Source organism: Staurois parvus, unplaced genomic scaffold (assembly GCF_062004578.1).
Source record: "Staurois parvus isolate SC_StPar_1 unplaced genomic scaffold, SC_StPar_1.0 ptg000402l, whole genome shotgun sequence".
NCBI lineage: Eukaryota > Metazoa > Chordata > Amphibia > Anura > Ranidae > Staurois > Staurois parvus.
In genome coordinates this window covers 1579347-1603283 of record NW_028318198.1, presented here as the reverse complement: position 1 = coordinate 1603283, position 23937 = coordinate 1579347, and the positions used below count along the sequence as shown (strand labels likewise).

At 39.7% G+C, this 23937-nt stretch overlaps 1 protein-coding gene across 1 annotated transcript in view; it reads right to left on the bottom strand.

The window, feature by feature from the left end:
• SLC30A7 (solute carrier family 30 member 7) overlaps nucleotides 1-23937 on the bottom strand; it is a 48741-nt gene that overhangs the window by 4722 nt on the left and 20082 nt on the right. The window contains exons 5-10 of the mRNA XM_089686585.1: nucleotides 22902-23034; nucleotides 20706-20867; nucleotides 18691-18738; nucleotides 17998-18133; nucleotides 4007-4097; nucleotides 1540-1689 (exon numbers count right to left, since the gene is read on the bottom strand). Of these exons, the coding sequence (XP_089542711.1) occupies nucleotides 1540-1689; nucleotides 4007-4097; nucleotides 17998-18133; nucleotides 18691-18738; nucleotides 20706-20867; nucleotides 22902-23034 (720 nt within the window). The remainder of the gene's footprint in view (nucleotides 1-1539; nucleotides 1690-4006; nucleotides 4098-17997; nucleotides 18134-18690; nucleotides 18739-20705; nucleotides 20868-22901; nucleotides 23035-23937) is intronic.

Below are 23937 nucleotides of genomic sequence, written 5' to 3'. Positions count from 1 at the left end.
TATAGTCAGCCCCCCCCACGTTATAACTTTCACGTAAAACCAATTAATTTACATGTATTGGGATTTTCCCTTTTTTTTTTAGGTTTACTACCAATTTAAAGGACTGACTGTTTGCCATAAAAAAAAAAAAAAAATCTCTATGCTACAAAAACATGGAACAGGCCCTTAAATTGTTATCTAATGTGATATACACTCATTTGCCACTTTAATAGGTACTGATGCTCGGTTTGAACTTCAACAAGTCGTCTTCACCATGTCTAAGTGCCTAAATGCATTGAGTTGCTACTATGCGATTGGTTGATTAGCAATTTGTGTTACCAAGCAATTGAACAGGTGCACCTAATAAAGTGGCCGGTGAGTGTATATTGCAGCCTAATGATCCTTAGGCTGGCCATACACTATACAATTTTCTATCCAATTTCTGCCCAGTTTGCGTTAATTTACCTTCAACTGTGTAGTGCAAGGGCCCGCCTAATTGGATACAATTAAAAGTGTTGTTTAGGTTTGACCTCATATTATATGGTTTTTGGTCAATCTAAAGAAAATTGTATAGTGTATGGCCAGCCTTAGATGTGGTTATTGCATTCGTTTTTTTTCACCTAGTGATCTTACCAGTAACACCCTTTCTGTCCTAGATAAATTCACCTATCTATAGAGCAGTATTGTAACCCGAAGAAAAAAAAAAAAAAGTCGTTAGGACTGGGAGGAGATGTTCTGCAGTTCAAGTAGAGAACTCAGGCAAGGCTACAAACAATGTTTGCCATTTCAGTGCAGCAATGTCAGCTCACTAGCGAAAGTTAGCAGCTCATTCCAGCCAGGAACAACAGGTTTTTTTATCTTGCTCTTCAGAAGATTTACCTGTCCACTTTTTGCTAAACGGCGCTGTGCTACTTTAACTGCGTTGTCATGCAACACTGTACACAAAATTAAATTTATATACATTTTTTCACATAAATAGAGCTTTCTTTTGGTGGTATTTGATCACCACTGGGTTTTTTTATATTTGTGCACTAAAACAAAAAAACACATTTAGGTCAAAATGTATTCTGCTACAAGTCTTTGGTAAAGAAGAAAAAAAAAATCCCAATATTCATTGGTTTGCTTGAAAATTATAGCCGGGACCTGGTGATTGACATGTAAGCAAGCAAATGACAGCACGGGTAGGCAAGCACGCACACCCCCTACCCGGAAAAACAGAATCACATACATTATATACAGTAACCGCCCTGTAGCAGTAAAACTACATGGGCCGGCCGGAAAGTGGTTATGCACTCACTAAAAAGATATAACAAAACATTTCTAATAATTTATTCAACCTCCTTTCGACCACCCAACACATATGTCCAGCATCAAAAGGTTGGTTTTTAATGCCCTCACGCCACACATATGTGATGCTGGGCAGCTGATGTACATGCAACTACATACTGCTTGAATTCTGTTTTAGAACCAGGATTTCAACAAAAAAAAAAACCAAACTATTTAGAGTAGCAAACATAGCAAAATTAAATTTGCAAGAAGACAATATGAAGAAGGACCCACCTGTGTAAAAATATTATGAGTTTGACTGAGAATCCAACGGGTATCAGCCTCAGGCCCCACTACCAGCTTCAGAGTGCCGACATAAACATCTGTGCAAAGGGTCCAGAAATGAGGGTCATGAAGGTGGTAAACACCCTGTAACTGTTGCACCTATAGAAGATATCCAATATGATCAAAAGCAATTTATAGAGGAGTCACTCAAACAAAAACAAAAAAAAAAAAATCAGGCTATGGATTTAACATGCTGAGCTGTCGGACTGAATAAATACAGCTAATTAATGCATTCTACAACTTGCTCTTACCTATCAGCAAGTCAGGAGCAGTCTTTGAGCTTTCACAATACTTAATGTCCACCCATTCTATAGCAAGCCAACCAATAGCTCGATTAAAAATAAATGATCTTAAGGGTCATAAAAATGAAAACGGTCACAATATCAACCTTACCAAGTGGAACTATACTCACCTGTTCTCCAGCGCTGCAATGTCCTGGAAAACATCTACTGCCTTAAAAACCTGGTGCATCTAGCATGAGCCCTGCTGGGAGCCTACAGAATCTGACTCAATCCTGCAGATAGATGGTCTCTCCTATGTTCCTTCTTTGCTCTTGGTGTACAACATCCTCAGCACTGACAAGAGTAGAGACCAGCAACAATTGACAATGAAAGTCTCAAGAGTTTCCTCAGCTGGACTAGCAGGAGGAAAGCTGCAGCCCACCCAATACCCAAAGTTGTGTACAAATTGCTCCAGACACACCAAAACCATCTAGGGTCCAGACCAACAAGACACAGAAATTAATGCTAAAAAAGGTAAATACGCAGACGATTGCAGCCAAAATTGCCTGCAATACCTCCCTGACCGGCAGAACAGAGGAAATAAAATGTGGATACTGAATAACAAAAAAACCCACAAGGGGTGCAAAGCTACATCACCATTATTTAATCTCAAATTAAAGTCCAAAAAAAAAAAAAAAAAGTGGTCAGTAGTTGTACTATTCCCAAATGCAAAATTTGTGACTTGTGAAAATTCATCCAATAGTTGTGATATTCTCATACATGCTGCCCAAACATAATCCAGGTGACCCCCAACTTCTCCCGCACTCACCAGCTACTATTTTCAAGCAAGTCGGACCAAGCTTTAATTGCACCCAGGCTTCAACATGGATTTTCATGTAATATAAATTGCTCATATCCCACATGTAAGATGGAACAATCAATACCAAGGAGAGAAGCGATAGCATACATATAAACTGCATCAGGAAGCGCCACTGTACTCATATCTGGAGTGCGCTCCAAAGAGAAAATATGAAGTCTCCAGAAGTTCCCACCCAATCGGTTTCGTCATCATAAAAGGACGTCTTCAGAATCGAGTACCCTCCGGCTTCACCTCCACTCTTATAACAAGCTAACCTCGCCTACTACATTAAATTGCTAAGGTATGAAACTGAACCATTTTATTATGTTTAAGCCCATCAAATTATGTATAGTTATCTATAATGCTGCAACTGAATTCACCTTATTTGGGTTGCATGGGGATCTTTATATGGTGGATACATACTAAAAGAATGTGTACAAACGTCTTTATATACATTTCTAAAACTTAACACCCTCTATGGGGAACTACCTACAGTAGTTGGTGTACTACTACTCCATATGCATATATTGCATTGTGCTATCTATGGGTGCAATATTCAAATACAATTTGAATATATCATGAACATCTCTCTATTCATAAAATAATAAAAAGGTGGGCATTAGCCCGATAGGCAGGATATGTAAAATACGAGGGAATGCATTGCTAAGGAGGACAGGAAGATGCCTTTTTCCCCAGATAATGCTTTGGTATCAGAAAGTGGATGATTTAGAAAATTGCATTAGAAAGCATATCAGAATCATCAGCCTTCCATAAAGGGACTGAGGGCCAAAATGTGGGTGTATTTGTGGAGACATGGCTATTATCTACATTTTCTGATTCCCTGCTGCTTTTGCAGTGAAAGGGCATCTGTTAGCTCTGTGTGTGGGGCTTCAGAGCAGAGGCAGAGCAAGTAGACTACCAATCAGTGTAGTAGGCAGGGGTAGGCAGAAAACATTCTGTCCATTGCTTTCATAGGGTGTCCCACTGCCTGCAGGTGTGCTTGGCCACATAAGTAAGAAGTGCCTTGCTACTGGCAATTTCCAGCCCTGTTTGTTATCCTTATTACAACCATTAACAACAGATAGAGCAAAAATAGACTCTAGATTGAAGATATATTCTACATGCAACTACACTGACACATATAAATTTTTATGTTCAGAGATCAGCCTCCAGTTCTGCTTTTGTAACTACATGAGGTGCGTGTCATGCTCTCATAAAAACACTGCAGAAGATTTAATAACTTCAATATTCATTAACATAATTGGACTAAAATGATTTCTTATAGCTGATAGGAGTTCTGCTGTAGGAAAAGTTCTCAAAAGTATGTAAAACATACCCTCTGGTAACACTCAGGAAGCACGGAATCCAAAACGGGAGGAGTTCTTTGCATAAGGATACCAATCGACTGTTTGAGTAAAGGTATAACACTGAAAGAAAATAAGTTATTATTACAGGGTTGTTCCTGAGAACATAAAACATTACTGGTTTTAGGAAGACAACTTCTGCTTACAAAAAGAGGGAAGGAAAAAAAAAAAAACCCACACAAACAAAACCCAGATACACAATTAGTTTTGTAGTTTGTTATTAAAATCACTTCTCCTTTTCAATATGTAGCCAGCTAGAATTTTAAAGATCTAAAAATGATCTGCAACATTGGGCAGGTGAAATTTAAGTGCAAGGATCGTTAGCAGAGGCAGTTGCATCTATATATCGGTAGGTCGCGCCGCCTTTTTCAGCTCAGGTTCACTACCCACCACCTTCACATTGCTCCCTGTATGCTCAACCACTTTTAAACGAACAAGTGACAATGGTAAAAAGTCACGCTAAAAACAGCTGCACTCAGGCTTGCATGCAAAGAACTGCTTTACCCAGCATCCCTCTAGAGCTGGGTCTGGAATAATTATAATACCCACCACCCAACTATCACTGCCTGGAGCCATGGCTACAGAGCGTATTATGCCCACTCACCATCTGTCACGCTTAGCGACTCCTGCCTGCCTTTTCACTTCATGACAGAGACATCTCCATCCCTCATCACCTTCAGAAGGCCACATAGTATCCATGGATTACATATTTGACATGCCTGTTACAAAGGCAATCCTTATTCCTGGGCTGTGTTGAGTAAGAACCCCAGTTGGCTTGATGGACTAGCATTTCAAACAGAATCCTTGACTTATTGTGAGTGAAAGAAAGGATGACTTTTTTTTAAAGTCACTTTAAAAAAAAAAAAGTCAGTAATCTGCAGCACAGAAGCCCCATTCTAAGGTGCACCATAGCAGCCATATTCCTGCTCCTCTCTCGTTTTATATACCCTCCAGCTAGATAGCAAAAATCCTTTAGGCACAGACCAACTTTCACTTCCAAAGGCCCAGGTTCAGGCCCGTCTTTCAGAAATACCCTCCCCAGGAACCAGGCCTGGGAGGCAAAGACTCGCTGAAAACTACACACTCTCCAGGCAAACTCTGGTATGAAAACAAAAAGAAAAGATAACCACAAATATTTACTCCTTCTCCAACATGCATCCCTGGCAATAAACCTCTTAGTGACTGGCCAGAGTAAATAAATATTTATAACTCAAGACCTTGTTTCTCCTTGCTTTGTCTGCTGGAGAAGCAAGAGGCAGAAGCAAACTATGTGAACTCAGAGGAAGCCCAAAGAATATAGAAATAAACCAGAGCCCAGGATGACTACAGCCTAGCTACCCTCTAAATCTAAACACTCCAGTTCAAGGAAGGGTCCTTATATACTATAACTGGCTGTTTTTCTCCCCCAAGACCCCTGGAACCCCAAGGAAGCATGGTCACAAAACGCGCAATTTAACCTCAGAATACAATGGAAAGATGCTAGGTGGCTTTGACGTTTATGCAAAACCAAGACTGATCCATTTATAGTCAGCAGACACTTTCCCTTTAACAAGTGCATTGGCCTGTATCAATATTTATAAGAGCCAAATCATTATTGGCATTAAGGTTTGCTAAACTTGATGCCATGTATGTAGCTTACCTGGAAGGGATATTTTTTTTCCTTCAATAAACTGGTAGTTTTGTTGACAGTAACACTTTCTGCAGTGATGTTAGCACTAAAGCTCAATGTCAGCTTTTTTCAACCTTAGTGGTGCCTCTTTAACTAAAGAAGAAATTATGGCACTGGATAAGCGTTTAAAGTATGCCCCACCTAAACCTGCAAATAACAAAATATACACGGAAACTGAATATTAAGAATTATTTTTTAGACCTACTGGGGGCCAGAAGTATAGTTACCAATGCCCCAAGTGATGGGATTAAAGACACTACCTTACGGAACAAAATCGCTTTTTAATCAACAAATCAGTGGGAACAACTTTTGAAAGTGGAGGCTTTCAAAAAAATGGTTCCACAGGATCTGGAAAAAATTGAAAATCCCCAAAATAAAACATGAATAAGGGAATAGAAATAGGAATAAAAACATTATCGAAAAGGAATGACATAGTGATTCGACCTGCAGATAAGGGAGGGGGATAGTTGTCCTGTCCAAGGAATATTATATGAAAGAATTAGAGGGCCATTTAGAAGACCCAGACACATATCAAAAACTCCTGAAAGATCCCACACATAAATACAAGAAAAAAAACTTGAGAAATTAATGATAAAAGGGCTCTGAGAAGAATATACTCAATAAGAAGGAGGCTAGATTTTTGGTATCTGATAGCTGTAGAATTCCTGTAATGTACACAGTACCAAAAATACATAAAAATAATTTGCACCCACCAGGAAGACCAATTGTAAATGGAATCCAATCAGTAAGTGCTCGGTTGGGGCAATATATAGACTCATTCCTCCAACCCTTAGCAAAAAAAATACCCTATCCTATCTTAGAGATACTAAACACCTAATACAAATAATAGACAAATTAAAGTTCAAATCCACATCCATATTTTTAGCTAGCGCTGATGTATTTTCCCTTTACACGATCATAGGACATCAGGACGCTATAGAGGCTACCAATTGGGGCCTTAGAGAATTAAGTGATTTGTCCTGGACACAAAGAAAATACAGAATAGAATGTCTTGATTTTTGTTTACAACATAACTACTTTTGGCACAACCATCAGTTCTTTCGCCAAATTAAAAGGGGTAGCTATGGGGCACGTTTTGCCCCCAGTTTTGCAAATTTGTTCATGTCCTTCTGGGAAAAAGAAGCTATATATGAATAACCCCCAGAGGGCCTGAAAGTCTATAAGAGATATATAGATGATGTAATCATAGTTTGGGAGGGGAAGGAGGAAGACCTGGTAGCTTTTTTGAATAAACTTAATAGTAATAAAAGAAACATAAAATTCTCTTGGAAACACAGTATTGCACAAATTCATTTTGTAGACTTAATACTGATACGGAAAAAAGGAAGAAATAGTAACCCAAATTTTTTTTTAAAGGAGTAGATAGGAATGGGTTTATACCTATAGACAGTTGCCATTACCCCCCATGGTTACTGAATATCCCCAAGGGACGATGAGTCCGCCTTAGAAGGAATTGCACCTCTGAAAGTGACTACAGAGATCAAGTGAAAACAATAGGTGAACGTTTCATTAAGAAGGGGTACCCACAGGATTTTATCGATGGGGCTATTCAAGAGGTAGCCAATATTGATCAATCTTTATTGATAAACGATCAAAGACAAAAGGATAACTGTAAGGATGAACGGTCTATCATTTTAGATTTTAATGTACATTATAAAAAAGTTGAGAGTATTTTTAAAAAATATTGGCCCCTTTTAAAAGCAGATAACGTTTTAACAGAATTATTAGCAGCCCATCCTAAATTTGTTTACAGACAAGCTCCTTTGCTAAGATTAAAATTAGCAAAGAATGTTCTTGAACCACCCAGGAAAAATAAATCAGTGACTTTTTGGACGCAAAAGGTTTCTTTCCATGCAAAAATTGTTATGCATGCAAAACCACCAAAGGATTAAATAAGAAAAGGAATTCATTTATATCTCAAAGTAATGGTTCAGAATTCAAAACCAAAGATTTCATATCATGGAGGACAGAGGGAGTAGTGTATGGTCTTCAGTGTTCCTGCGGTCTACAGTATGTAGGGAGAACCAAAAGACCACCATGGATAAAAATAAGGGAACACATTCAAAATATACGTAAAGGTTACCCTAAACAGTCTGTCCAAACACTATTACACAATAAAGATCCATCTTACCTCCTTTTTTAGGGTATAGAGAACTATAACCAACACTGGAGAGGTAGGAATAAAATACAAAACATTAAGTCAAGCAGAGTCCAAGTGGATTTATTCTATGCAAAACGCAGGATCCGAAAGGTCTAAATGTAGCGTTTGACCTTAATTGTTTTATAAATGATTTTTAATATGCAGGTCGCTATTTCTTGTCATTTTAGTACTTTGGTTGTAATTTTACCTCAATAAAGTTGTTATAAAATGTGGTTAGGATATATATTTATTTATAATAAGAAAGATGTGTGCGATTTTGTGAGCCCGAGATGTGGATGTTCTCTACATGGGTGTTATTTTTTTAATATTCTATTTGATAAAAACAGATTAATTAGCCTCTGATATAGTAGAAAATTTACCTCATCACAGGCTATCCCTGCTTCAGTCTATCCAGAATTCTGCGGCCAGACTCATCCACCTTACTATTAAACGCTCCGTATCCACCGCCCCCCTCTGCCAATCCCTCCACTGGCTTCCGATTGCCCAACGCATAAAATTCAAATTACTAACATTGACGTACAAAGCTGTTCATAACACTGCCCCAAACTACATCACCGATCTGATATCCAAATACCACCCAAAACGTACTCTCTGCTCCTCACAAGACCCCCTACTCTCTAGTGCCCTGGTATCCTCCTCCCATGCCCGTCTCCAGGACTTCTCCAGGGCTTCCCTCATCCTCTGGAACTCACTACCCCAATCCATCAGACTGTCACCTACTCTCCTCACCTTTAGGCGCACCCTGAAAACCCATCTCTTCAGGGAAGCCTACCCCGCCCTCACCTAACTGCCGATCTCCTCCACTCCTCCTACCACTCCATCCCCCACAGCTATTTCCTCCTGTATCACTAACACCTCCCTCCTAGACTGTAAGCTCCAAGGAGCAGGGCCCTCAAACCCTTTGTGTATTGTATTGTTACTGTACTGTCTTGTGTATTGTCTCCCATTATAATGTACAGTGCTGAGCAAACAGCGCTATATAAATACTGTAGATTATATTATATATATTTATTTGCAGGTGTGTAAGAATTAAAAATTATTATCCATATAGCATTCCCATTTTTATATAAAATATTATGTTTTTTTTTATATATTTTATTTAGAACGTATGCAGGATTATATTATTTATAGCATTAATTTTAAAAAACACACACACACACACACACACACACACACACACACACACACACACACACACACACACACACACACCCCTATCTATATCTGTGGACTCCAGGTTAATGGCTGCCAAGGTTTTAAAGAATAAATCACATTCTATTTGAATTAATCCCCTTAGCAGTTAGGTCCATGACAATAATAACCATATTTATCTTCGTATATATGTAGTAAGGTTAGTGGGCAAAAAATTATACAGTATTCCTCTATACCAGCAGAGGAATATGAGCCCCGTGTGTCCTCGAGCATAGACTAACAAAATGGCCACCCGGAGTCGGCCTCTCCTCAATTTGAGTGACAGATGGCTTTCCTATAAATGACAGCACCAGTCACCAATCATGTTACTCTGATGAAGTCACGTGTTAGCGTGATGTAACACGTGGGACGTGGTGACGTTATTTCCTGTCGTGCTGACAATTTCCAGTGTGGACACCATCTTGGAACTCCAATAGATATCAATATAAAGTACACCCACAGCATGTGGTTACACACAGAGCCTATGTAAAGCCAGTTACATGTGAGTGGGACTTGTATTACCTTAGTATTTACTAATAAAACGTTATTACACTATGGGAGCATCTTCCTTTCTTTCTCTGGCTGTATGAGGATTGGCTATTTCCCGGATATCTCTGTGGAGGCTGCTTGCGGTGCCTTTTTCCACCAGTGAGGGGGATTGACTCTGCTTAGGACCTTGTGCCTGTGGGAAGGGGTCCAGGTTCCAGAACGGTGCGGTACTGTTTGAAAAAGCGCTTTGACCCTGTGGGGTTGCTTCATGGAGGTGAGGGGGCATTTCACTCCGTGTGGGATTCCCATGTCCTACAGGTCATATACGTATATACACTAAGGACTACAAAACACCTCCACCATTTAGGTGGTTTTGGACTTTAAGTTTATTTTGGATGAAATTCACTCTACAAATTGGATATAATTTTATATGATTTTTTATTTTTTAATGTCACGGAATCACGTATATCACTTATTTCCAATTTTTATCCTCACATTTGGGGTCATGTTAAGCAGTTTGTCTTTCCCGTTTATAGGCTGCGTGGCTTATAAACGCTTCACTACATACAAAGATTCTATTAGTGTCCCTTAGCCACTAATTTTCACTTTATCCCCAATTAGGGGTCACTGCTATATGGTTCACATTTTTTCTTTTATTAGTCATTTATCTGCAGAATTGGGATGTTGCATTTTTGATTATGTTGTGTTATACTAGCTTTGTGGTTTTTCACTATAAACCACTTTTCCAATTTTTTTCTTCACTTATGAGCACTATAAGTGTTTTTTCGGGTAGTTTTCTTAGCAATTACCAGTTTGGCATGGAATATACCTGTAGGTATAGGTTCTACATCACTAGTCATTTGTGCAATTTAGCACAGTAGTGGTGGGATTTTATCACTCATTTGGCACTTTTTACAGATTGTCACTTATAAATCACCTATTTAGGGTGTACTTAGGTTACACCTTAGATATAATTTGGGGGTTTCACCGTCATAAGATTTTGCACATTCATGTGTATTCTATTCTATATATCTTTTTATATATAATTTGATATCTATTAGTCACCTATTTAATGTGCATGCAGGTAACATTCTAGATTTAGTACTTTGGGGGTTCCACGGTTATATATTATTTTCATGTGTATTCTATATTTATATGCTCTTTTTGTGATATTTTTCTGCTTATTTTATTCCAAAGGATTAATTATTAGTGCAGCACAAAGTTACTATATTTCAATATTGTCCATTGTAGTATGTGGTAGGGTGTTAGCGGCTATATTTAGAGGTTGACATTCTGAGCGCGGGAGGACTATATAAATATAGCATGGGAGGGAGGGCACATGCAGCAAAGAGGCATCACTGAGGTAGGCAAGTGTACTTATTTAAGTTGTCCTCTTTGCTATTTCTATTGGGGGTAGGGGGTGTTAAGAGAAGGTCCTTTTTATATGTCTATAGGTATAAAAAAGAAAGAAAGCAAAAAAAAAAAAAAAAAAAAAAAAAAAAGGATTCAGGTTAGCTGAAGCATGCAGCTTGCAAGTAAGAAATCTAACCATAACCCCAGGGCGACCTTTGGGTGGAGGCCAATGTGCAGCCACAGGAAATCCATTTAAATTATACCAAAAAAAAATAAATCTCCAGATGTGACAGATGACAAAGCCATACTGTGCACAAGTCGTGTGCACAAAGACAGCTGTGGTGACTGTGGATACCACACAACATACACAAAAGATAACAAAATGTATGCTCCCTAATATATAGTTAGCTGTTGTCCTCAAAAATGTATAAGCAGAAAACTGACGACAAACCACAAAGTTAGTGCCAAAATAAACTGGTTTAGACACCCAATCAAGACCCTGTAATAAATATCTTTACAGCTTTACTCAAAACCTCACACGTGGCACATACACCATGATGGTATTATATCAACAAAATATTGTACATGCCTGCAGCAAGACATCTTATCTAAACATTTCATTTTTTTAATTGAACTTCATTGTAATTTGCATTGCAATGACAAAGTATTTATCTTATTAGATAGATTTTTTTAGACTATGAAATTCCAGTACATCATTAAAGTCTGATGCTGCAGCTGTCTCGAGAACTGAGCAATCACATGACTGCTGATCATTCGGTTGTCAGCCTTCCCGAAGCACAGAGCAGTAGCTTTCAGTCACCAGCTCTCTGCCCCTCAAAGCTCACTGGATTGCAGGGCTTTGGAGGGATGGGAACGCGCTGACAGGCTGAGCCAGCTGCCAATCAGGCATCTGAGTGGTTCCTGACATTATTGTAAGGATCCTTCCAGAGCCTGGAGCCGCTCTGTGACGTCAGCAGACTAACCCACTGTCAGCTGATTCTGGGTCACACAAGAGCACTCCTGTGACCCACTGGTACTTTGCAACATACACTTTATTTATAAAATATACGATGGGCATAAAAACTTGGAAGATTATACAGTTGTGTTCAAAATAATAGCAGTCAGACATCACTAACCTGATCAATCACTGTTTTTGGTAGAAATTATATTTCTACATGGCAAATAATTTACTAGCAGGTGTAGTAGAGTAATAGAAATCCAACAGACCCAACAGTCATGACATGCATGCTGCTGATTCTGTGTAATTGAATCACTAATTGAAAGGGGCATGTTCAAAATAATAGCAGTGTGGAGTTCTATTAGTGAGGTCATTCGTTCTTTGAAAAACAGGTGGCAATTATTGCCCTTATTTAAGGAAGGAAGGCTGCAAATGTTGTACATGCTGGTTACAGTGCATTTCTCTCTGAAATTCTGAGGAAAATGGGTCGTTCCAGACATTGTTCAGAAGAACAGCGTACCTTGATTAAAAAGTTGATTGGAGAGGGGAAAACATATAAAGAAGTGCAGAAAATGATAGGCTGCTCAGCTAAATGATCACAAATGCTTTAAAATGGCAACCAAAACCTGAAAGACGTGGAAGAAAGCGAAAAACTACCATTCAAATGGATAGAAGAATAGCCAAAATGGCAAGGACTCAGCCAACAATCAGCTCCAGGAAGATCAAAGAAGGTGTAAAGTTACCTGTGAGTACTGTTACAATTAGAAGACGCCTATGTGAAGCCAAGCTATCTGCAAGAAGCCCCCGCAAAGCCCACTGTTGAAAAAAAGACATGTGCTGAAGAGGTTACAATTTGCCAAAGAGCACATTGGCTGGCCTAAAGAGAAATGGTGCAACATTTTGTGGACTGATGAAAGTAATATTGTTCTTTTTGGGTCTAGTGGCCGGAGACAGTTTGTCAGACGACCCCCAAACACTGAATTCAAGCCACAGTACACTGTGAAGACAGTGAAGCATGGTTGCGCAAGCATCATGATATGGGGATGTTTCTCATACTACGGTGTTGGGCCTATTTATTGCATACCAGGGATCATGGATCAGTTTGAATACATCAGAATACTTGAAGAGGTCATGCTGCCTTATGCTGAAGGGGAAATGCCCTTGAAATGGGTGTTCCAGCAAAACAACGACCCCAAACACACCAGTAAACGTGCAACATCTTGGTTCCAGACCAACAAGATTGACGTTATGGAGTGGCCAGCCCAATCCCCGGATCTTAATCCAATAGAAAACTTGTGGGGTGACATCAAAAATGCCGTTTCTGAGGCAAAACCAAGAAATAGAGAAGAACTGTGGAATGTAGTCCAATCATCCTGGGCTGGAATACCTGTTCACAGGAGCCAGAAGCTGGTTGACTCCATGCAACACAGATGTACAGCAGTTCTCAGAAACAGTGCTTATACAACTAAATATTAATTAAGTGATTCAAAGGAAAGCAAATTTTCAAACATTTTTCAGTTTATATAGTGAATGTTTGAGTTTGTAAAGAAGAATACAAAACACTGCTATTTTTTTGAACAGTCTAATGTTCACTTTTCTTCAGTTTTTTTTTTAGAGGAACAACACAAATTTTATATAATTTTTCTTCATGTTTTGATTTGGAAGAGAATGTGTAGTGTTCCCAATGCATTTGTGTGTATGGAAATAAAAGCCATTAGAAGGATTTTGAGCTTTATTCACGTTTTTCAACACACTGCTATTATTTTGAACACAACTGTACGTACAAATATTTGCATACATTCTACTGCTGTAGAACATATCTGTGTTAGGACTCATGCAAAGTGGGGGCAGAGGGCCATGCAACGTAATAAGCGATTAGATTTCTATGCCGAGGAGTCAAGATGTGTTGCACACAGACTTTTGTGCCATTCACTGACTGGATGCAGCTGTGCACTGGTAAATACAGATCTGAGCATCTACATGCATATCAGTATAGATTTATGCCATTTGACACAGACAGACTGCATCCAGGAGCATGAATGTATGTATGTATGTACTCAGTTCTGCATTTACCAGTGTACAGCCACATCCTGTCATAGATTTGCAAAAGACTGCTGTAACTACCAGGCACGGAATTCCAGCTGCACCCATAGGCATGAGCCCTAATGGTGCATGCATAGACAGACACACTGCATGCAAAATGTGTCCAAAAAAAGAATATGTAAACATGCATTTACTTCTAAAGCCTAAAACGGTCTAGACAACATCCCTTTATAAAGCCACGTGCACCAGCCTATATACAGTCAGGTCCATAAATATTGGGACATCAACACAATTCTAACATTTTTGGCTCTATACACCACCACAATGGATTTGAAATGAAACGAACAAGATGTGCTTTAACTGCAGACTGTCAGCTTTAATTTGAGGGTATTTACAGCCAAATCAGGTGAACGGTGTAGGAATTACAACAGTTTGCATTTGTGCCTCCCACTTGTTAAGGGACCAAAAGTAATGGGACAATTGGCTTCTCAGCTGTTCCATGGCCAGGTGTGTGTTATGCCCTCATTATCCCAATTACAATGAGCAGATAAAAGGTTCAGAGTTCATTTCAAGTGTGCTATTTGCATTTGGAATCTGTTGCTGTCAACTCTCAAGATGAGATCCAAAGAGCTGTTACTATCAGTGAAGCAAGCCATCATTAGGCTGAAAAAAACAAAACAAACCCATCAGAGAGATAGCAAAAACATTAGGCGTAGCCAAAACAACTGTTTGGAACATTCCCAAAAAGAAGGAACGCACCGGTAAGCTCAGCAACACCAAAAGACCCGGAAGACCACGGAAAACAACTGTGGTGGATGACCGAAGAATTCTTTCCCTGGTGAAGAAAACACCCTTCACAACAGTTGGCCACATCAAGAACACTCTCCAGGAGGTAGGTGTATGTGTGTATGTGTGTCAAAGTCAACAATCAAGAAAAGATTTCACCAGAGTGAATACAGAGGGTTCACCACAAGATGTAAACCATTGGTGAGCCTCAATAACAGGAAGGCCAGATTAGAGTTTGCCAAACGACATCTAAAAAAGCCTTCACAGTTCTGGAACAACATCCTATGGACAGGTGAGACCAAGATCAACTTGTACCAGAGTGATGGGAAGAGAAGAGTATGGAGAAGGAAAGGAACTGCTCATGATCCTAAGCATACCACCTCATCAGTGAAGCATGGTGGTGGTAGTGTCATGGCGTGGGCATGTATGGCTGCCAATGGAACTGGTTCTCTTGTATTTATTGATGATGTGACTGCTGACAAAAGCAGCAGGATGAATTCTGAAGTGTTTCGGGCAATATTATCTGCTCATATTCAGCCAAATGCTTCAGAACTCATTGGACGCCGCTTCACAGTGCAGATGGACAATGACCCAAAGCATACTGCAAAAGCAACCAAAGAGTTTTTTAAGGGAAAGAAGTGGAATGTTATGCAATGGCCAAGTCAATCACCTGACCTGAATCCGATTGAGCATGCATTTCACTTGCTGAAGACAAAACGGAAGGGAAAATGCCCCAAGAACAAGCAGGAACTGAAGACAGTTGCAGTAGAGGCCTGGCAGAGCATCACCAGGGATGAAACCCAGCGTTTGGTGATGTCTATGTGTTTCAGACTTCAGGCTATAATTGACTGCAAAGGATTTGCAACCAAGTATTAAAAAGTGAAAGCTTGATTTATGATTATTATTCTGTCCCATTACTTTTGGTCCCTTAACAAGTGGGAGGCACATATGCAAACTGTTGTAATTCCTACACCGTTCATCTGATTTGGATGTAAATACCTTCAAATTAAAGCTGACAGTCTGCAGTTAAAGCACATCGTGTTCATTTCATTTCAAATCCATTGTGGTGGTGTATAGAGCCAAAAATGTTAGAATTGTGTTGATGTCCCAATATTTATGGACCTGACTGTATGCCCCTCTCACCCAACCCCCTCAAACTTTCCTTGCAGCCAACTTCCCATCACGAGTCCTGGATGGGAAGGGTGGCAGGGTCTCTTTAATCAAGCATTTCCTAATCTTGGTAATAAGTTTGCACAATACTGTAACTACCAATAACAAAAGAGCTGAAATGTAGAAATCCTCGTTGCATTGATCACCAATTGTTATCTACCAAAGTATTAGGCATACCACTTGTATTGAACTTGTAACTTTTAACCAGTGACTTCTTGACCTTGGCAGATAGAGAAAATCTTTAACCCATTTTTAGAACCACTTCCTCATGAAAGCTTTAGCATCCTCTTCTGCCCAAGCTCTTTCACCACTCTTGTTCTGGGGAATAATTTCAAAATCTAAAATGTATAGCTGTGATCCCCCATTCGCAAGTAGTGATAACAGTCACAAACCACCAGTGCTCTAAAGCATATTAGAATTACTGTAATAAATAAAAATTGTATTATAGGAGACTGTATATCAGATACATTTATGGACAATGATATATTAATATGTAAATTTTAGTGTAGCAAGTATTTGCCTTTCAAATGTATCTGACATATACATACTTCCTTTTGTAGTCTGGCAGAATCTGATCAAGATCAGTTTGATCGGCTGCATTGAAGGGCAGAGGAAAGATCTGGGGTATACTAGATATATATTTAGTTTCTTTCAGACGTCACACAGTGGGAGGAATAACATCTATTCCTCTCTCTGTGTCCCAGGAACCTGATGTTGTTGGTCGCAACCTTGCCAGGCTTCCTGATCGCACAGGAAAGCCTAATAAAGGCAGAGGGACCCCCTTCCGCCACTTGTAAAATTAATCCAGTGGCTTAATAACCAATAGGATTTACCTTGTGCAAAAATCGCTGGGGCTGAAAAGTAATGTCTCACTCATTGCTGCAGCGATGACCTAAATATCACTCTTCCAATTCAGCGATGTACTGGTAATTTGCTGGACAGAAAGAGGTTAGAAAAGGACAACGGTCTTACCCTGCACTTTCTTAAAGTCTCTTAAAGTGCAATTATACATTTGCAGCCAAAATTGGGATAACACCTTCAAATAGTGGTTACACAAACCCTTTCACATAGCATAGTTTTATGTCGGCTTACATTTTATTTGCTGAAAAATCCTATCAAAAAAAAAAAGAGAAAACCCTTACCTAGCTTTTTCCCTTCTATGCAGTGTTAGAAAGGGGCCTGGGGAGGTATGTTCCTGTCTGTACTGTACGATTTTCATTTTCAGTGGTAAACTAAAATGTACATTCCATCCTAACAATGTTAAAAATAAGGACCTGGGTGGTACATTGTATATTATGTTTGTCATACACCGGTTTATTTCTAGTTCAGCTCACAGGCTGAATAAAAAATAAAAATACATTAGTTAATTTACAAAACATTTCCCTATTCGTGCTATACAGCACGGATGGATAAACCGTGCTGCAGGGCTATTGCATTCTGACCATTGCCATCAGCATCAAAATACCTGAGCAGCAGCTGCATCTGACTTGATGTAGCAGCTGATTGGCTGACAATTTTTCTGCCCAACTTCTTTGATTTTTCAATTCAAGAATGCGGGGCAGGAAGGAGCGGACAGGGCCACCCACTGAGTGAATTTCACCTGGTTGATCAAGACCTGGCTGAAATATACACAGCGTATGGCCAGCTTTAATGCACCTTTTTAATACACTGTCCCTATAGAGTAATATACAGCAAAATAGTATGAATAATTCAAGCTGCTTATTATAGTCCTGTGTATAACCATGCTCTAAAAATGCAACTAGAATGGAAAGAAAATATTTTAGGCATGTTGTGTGAATAGGAACACAAACATACAGAAGCATATGAAAATCAGTTTCAAATGCATAGAAATGGGTGGTAAAATACATGCAATAACAGGCACTGCTGCAAGTGTACAGGATAGAACTGACCCCTCCCCCTTTTTTTTAATAAATAAATGGATTATAGAGTGCTTATTTAATTATTTTCATGGATGTCTGTTGTCAGAGGTAATATAAGACGACCAAATAGTAAAACCGTAAAATACTTTGTAGTATGCACATTTTAAGAGTTTGACAGTAGAACACTAACAGAAGGGTGCAAGTGGCTTTAGATCTTCAAAGAATATACTTCTTGCACTCACCTAACGAAAATGAGCAAAGCAATAAGCATAGAGCAAATAGGATCTGCAATCATCCATCCGTAGTGCTGCATTAGAAGTGTAGAGATGATCACCCCTATGCTGCCCAGTGTGTCTGCAACAATGTGCAAAAATACACCTGAAAAAAAAAAAAAGTTTCATAAAACAAAGCTGCAATGTTATAAGGTGCTATATCACTGACAAAAGGCATCATTTAAATCACGGTGTTAAAATGGTTACTGGTCACAGTAGAGATTATTCAAATTCTATTGCGCACTTGCTTAGTATAACAAATATTAATTGCTGAATTGATACCCAAAACACACTTTAGCCATTCATCAGAAATACTACTTCAATAATACTAATGCTTTTCTGCTACCTGCTGGCAACATTATAGAATAGATATGGTGAACCGTGGAACCCCACATTAAAAAAAAAAAAAAAAAAAAAAAAAAAAAATCAAACAAACAAGAAAGCCGACTTCTTTGCTTAGATCAACATTAACCCAGCTCTTTGCGGTTTCGTTCTTTTCAATTCCCTCTGTTCAGCCTTACTCAACCTTGGTTTCCCTATTAAGCTCATAAAATTACTGTTGGAACCAAAACCTTTACATTTAAAACTTGTGCACCACTGGTTTGACATGTCAGTGCTAAAATGATGCAACAAAAATCACATGTAGGTAAAGTTAACACCTACCTTCTAAAATCTGCTTGCTAGACCCTCTAGTCTCCAAAGGAGGTTCATCTGGAATTTGGAAAAATACACATATGGTTTGTATATTAGTCACAGCGCAGGGAAATTTGTATCTTAAAAAAAACAAAACAAAACAAAACAAAAAAAAAACCATGCACAGCAGTCACCCTGTGTAGTACTCCTTGTGAGCCATGACTGATGCAATTTTACAAGAAATCGAAAACTCCAATAGAAATGCAAATCGAATACATTCAAGGTTCATCTTAGGATTAAGCCACTATGCTCGGCCAAGGAGTATGAATACAGATACTATGTTGAGAGCGGGGGTAATAAATGGTGACAGTATTGGAAAAACAGGCAATATATGGGGTAAATAAGGCTGCATTCACATTGCAGGTTTATAAAATGCTACAAAACACTATAATGGAACAGAAAGAAAGGCATTAAAGAAGTAGAATTACATTTTTTATTTCACTATTCTGTCCCCTATGGTATAAAGTATATGTAATACTATGTTCTAGCTCTGAGGAAGAAGGGATCTCCCTTCAAAACGCGTCAACTTCACTCTGAGAGTCTCCCCTCTTGGTGGGATTCGCACATGCCGGCTACTCCAGTGTTCCGATTTTGGATTTTATATGCCTTATATACTGCCACTTGTGTGAGTTTACATCTTATTTCAATAAAATTACCGTATTTTCCGGCGTATAAGGCGACTGGGTGTATAAGACGACCCCCTAATTTTCCAGTTAAAACATAGGTTTTGGGCTATACTCGTCGTATAAGACTACCCCCCTTCTGAGGCAACACCATTTAACCCCTAGCCTACAGGGCACTTATACCCACTTTCTCCCCAGGCCAATTTTCAGCTTTCAGCGCTGTCACACTTTGAATGACAATTGCGTGGTCATGCAACACTGTAACCATATGAAATAGGTGGCACTGATGAGGAGGCACTGGTAGGTGGCACTGATGGGCATTGACAGGCATCACTGATGGGCACTGAAAGGCAGCACTGATACATGGCACTGATAGGTGGCACTGATGGGCATCACTGAAAGGCGGCACTGATGGACATCACTGACTGGCACTGATAGGCAGCACTGACTGGCACTGATAGGTGGCACTGATTGGCAGCACTGATAGGTGGCACTGAAAGTCAGCTCAGATGGGCACTGATACGTGGCATTGATGGACACTGACAGCTGGCACTGCTGGGGCTACACTGATCATCAGGGCACACTGATCATCAGTGCCCTGATGATCAGTGTACATGTCCCCTCCGCGGAAAGCCGATTACCGGCCCTCCTCTCTTCTCGAGCTGTCAGCGCGACAGCTTGAGAGGAGAGAAATGCCGATAACCGGCATTTCCCTGTTTACATGTGATCAGCCGAGCCGACATCTTCGGCTCTTTCCGTGATAGGTGATAGCTGTGTCCGAGGGACACAGCGCATCGCCGCTCATGCGCGGAGAATGGGAGGACGTGATATGAGCCAATCACGGCAAGTGATGTATTCTATTAATGAATACAGAGCCTGCTCGGATTGGCTGTGTCAGAGAGGCGGGCTGATGTTGCAACTTCAGCCAATCCGAGCAGGCTCTGTATTCATTAATAGAATACATCGCTCGCCGTGGTTGGCTCAGCGTGGTACACTGTATGTAGCTGAAGCTACCATACAGTATTACCGCACATCCGGCGTATAAGACGACCCCCAATTGTTGGGGTATGTTTTTAAGTAAAAAAGTTGTCTTATACGCCGGAAAATACGGTACACCTAATGTGCAAAGTTGGTGTGCGGTTATTGTTCTTCATTGTATACTATGAAGTATGTTGCTAGGTTGCATCCCAAGTGTAGTTAGGATTTCAAACTTCCCCACAGCCGGTCTGACAACATAACATGTCACGTACATTAAACTGCACAGGCTGTTCATTTCTTTAATGTAGTACTAAGCAAACACAAATAAACTGCAAACTAAAATGAGATGCAAAATTCAAGAGGCCGACACTTATTTTAACATACCACAAGAGCCAAAATGGTGTCCATGTTTATGGCTATGTCCATGCTCATGCTCATGTCCATGCTCACTTCCATGGCTGTGACCATGACTATGCCCATGACCCCCACTATGGCTGTGTCCATGGCTTAAGGAGCCATTAAATAACGAATGACTGTGTCCATGACCTGGAAAAAAGGAAAAGTGAAATAGGTATTGGTTATGTTTTTTTACTGGTTATAATTTTTCATGCATATAATTCAGTCATCCATAAACTGAACTTATTAAACAACTGTTAATCGATCCATAACAATAGAGAAAAAAAACAAAACAATGCCCCAAATCAAAAAAGATAAGAAATGCATCAACTTTTTTAATGTGAATTTCACTTTCATATCATTCAATGCTTAGCCTTTACATCATTTCGTAAAGAGAAACACTGCTGCTGCTAGGGGAATCAGCTCACAGACACGTCTGTCATTTCATAGCTTTATCAAACTGGTCACTCTGATACAAGTATACAAAAATGAAGTCCACAAGTGGAGATGAGACCACGGGGGGGTTATTGAAGATATCACATTAAGGGCTCATTGTTGATTATAAATGAACATTAAAGAATCTAAAATTTATGATTTTTTTGAAGTGTTGAAATGTCCATGAAAGTTGTTTTTCTAGGGAGAAGTGCTTAAAGGAAAACTAATGTAGAGGAAATTATCTTCTTTAATGCACGGTTTGCAGTGTGATAGCAGGTGTTTTAGTGGATTTGTACATCTTTGACACTTGGCTTGGTCCAGCTCAACTTTACTGGAACAAAAAGCTTTGCCACCGGCAAGAATACCCAATGCCTCTGCTCCTACCTGGCACTGGCAGTATTGCTGGCTGGCTTGATGCTTTTGCCTGCACGCAGAAGCAAAATGATGCTCTATACAAAGTGGCTGGAGCTGTTCTGTATTATTTATAAATCAACATGCTACTTAAAGGGTTTTTTTTTTAGTTCAATGCATTCTCTGCAAAAAACCTTTTACATGTAGCTCCCCCAGCAGTCCTTCCAAATACTGACCTGAGCTCGATCTCGGTCCAGTGCTGTGCACATCTCTTCTATATCAGCTCTCACAGGCTTGGCTGAGCGCAGCAGGAGCCATTGGTTCCTTCTTCTGTCAGTCAAAACCTTTGAGCAGAGAGTCGGGGGACAGGGCTAACCCAGGCTGTGTCTAAATAGACGTAGCAGCCTGGCTCAGGAGTGAGCCCGGATGAGTGACCACAATAGGAAGAGGCTTACTATGGTGGGCACTCTGTGGAAAGGGGGGGGGGGGTTGTTGAGGGAGAAGCCAAAAGGGGACCCTAGAGGAAGAGGATCAGGCTGCTCTATTTTAATAGATGGGGGGGGCAAAAAAAAAAAAAAAAAAAAAAAAAAAAAAAAAAAAAAAAAAAAAAAAAAGGAAGCTTTAGTACAGCTTTAGTTTTTAACACAATGCTACCGCTTCTGTGGTAACCACTATTTGGCAGGTGTTGGGTGGTTATAAGGCTTTAAAAATGCTGAATAAATAGAGCCTAAACATAGGGTTTGATTTACTAAAGACAAAACAGACATAAGTGCGGTTGAACTCTGCAAGGAAATTTGCTCCAGAGCTTAATATACAAGATGAAGCTTCACTTTACAAAGAATAACCAATCACATGAAAGGAAAATAAAAGGCGTTTTTGCTTGCACACAATTGGATGATGGAAGTCAGAAGCGCTTCACCTCATTTACAAAGCTCTGGAACTTTCCTTTGCAAAGTGCACAGCCTATTTGTCTTTAGTAAATCAACACCAGAGAATCGACGCATGTGTAAACAAGCCCTAACAGTGATCAGAAATGCCTTGATGCATTTCACACTGCAGCTCTCAGACATAAAACTAGAGTCCTATGACACCCTGCACAACATAATACAGACAGTGGCTGTGCGTCATAGGACGTTTAGTAAATGCAGATGCAAAACAGCTCTTTGTACACATAGTCCCCTCCACACCTTTTCCATTTGCCGGTTATAGCCGTTATCGGTTTCTTTCGGTACTCTGACCCAAGAATAACCTTACTTCTAAACAGAGTAGAAGTGGGTAGATTTATTCTGAACTCTCTGTCTTTGTTTCCAATGCTCACAAGCAATCGAGTTTTCAAAAAAATTTTCAACTGCATCATGCTACAAAACAGGTTGTGTTAATTATGCTACACATTTTTACCTCCTTCATGTGAATGGCCATGGTGATTTCCACCATGTTGGAATACAAATATTCCAATGACATTTACTAGGAATCCAAGGATGGACACAGGAAGCAGCCGTTCATGATGGACCTCTGGGGTATCCAAAGCTCGCTAAACAAAAACAGAACAGGACATTTATATCACACCTAAACAAATCCTGGTTGCAAAGAAACTGTATACTGAATTGTAAAGGGTTATAAAGAGCAGCACGAAAACACTTTGTTGATCCCTATTGAAAGCCCAACTCCAGGTTCTCATCTCATCCAGAGCAACTTTTTATATTTTTTTCTATTTACCTTTTTCAGAGATCTTCAAGCCAGTTACATGACATTAGGAGGCTTTCATTGTGTACATTCCTCAGGTAGTGGGCAGTCCCCAATGGTGCAAAGAGTGTTGCCGATGTAATTCTGTCAGCATCACTCTATGCATCATAACACTGAGTAGGTTACACCCTGGTGCCGCCCTGATAAGTGGCTCCATGAAAACCTGTACTCCGTGTGTCCTCAGTTTTCCAAGACTTCACTGTCATTATTCAGCGGAGAACATTCAGTGGTGGAATGAAAAACAAATGTGAGCATGTTAGCTATAATAGCTTCTCAAGCATGCTTCAACTTCAACAATGTCAAATAAAGTCTTTTGTATATGACTTTCAAATCTATTAGTATTTAAAACAAAACCCACTTCAAAAAGGATGTATACATACATCTCGGACACCTGTGATAATTAGATTGGCCGGTGAGCCCAATTTAAGGAAAAACTACTAAAGGAGGGTGTTCCACAATATTAAAGCAGAACACCATTTTCAAGCAATATGGGGAAGAAAAAGGATCTCTGCTGCCGAACAGAGTGAAATAGTTCAATGCCTTGGACGAGGTGTGAAAACAGATATTTCACGCACTATTAAGCGATTTGTTGCTGATTCAGAGCACAGACGGGTTCGTGCAGATAAAGGCACATTGAGGAAGATTTCTGCCAGATCCATGCATCGGATCAAGACAGCAGCTGCTAAAATAC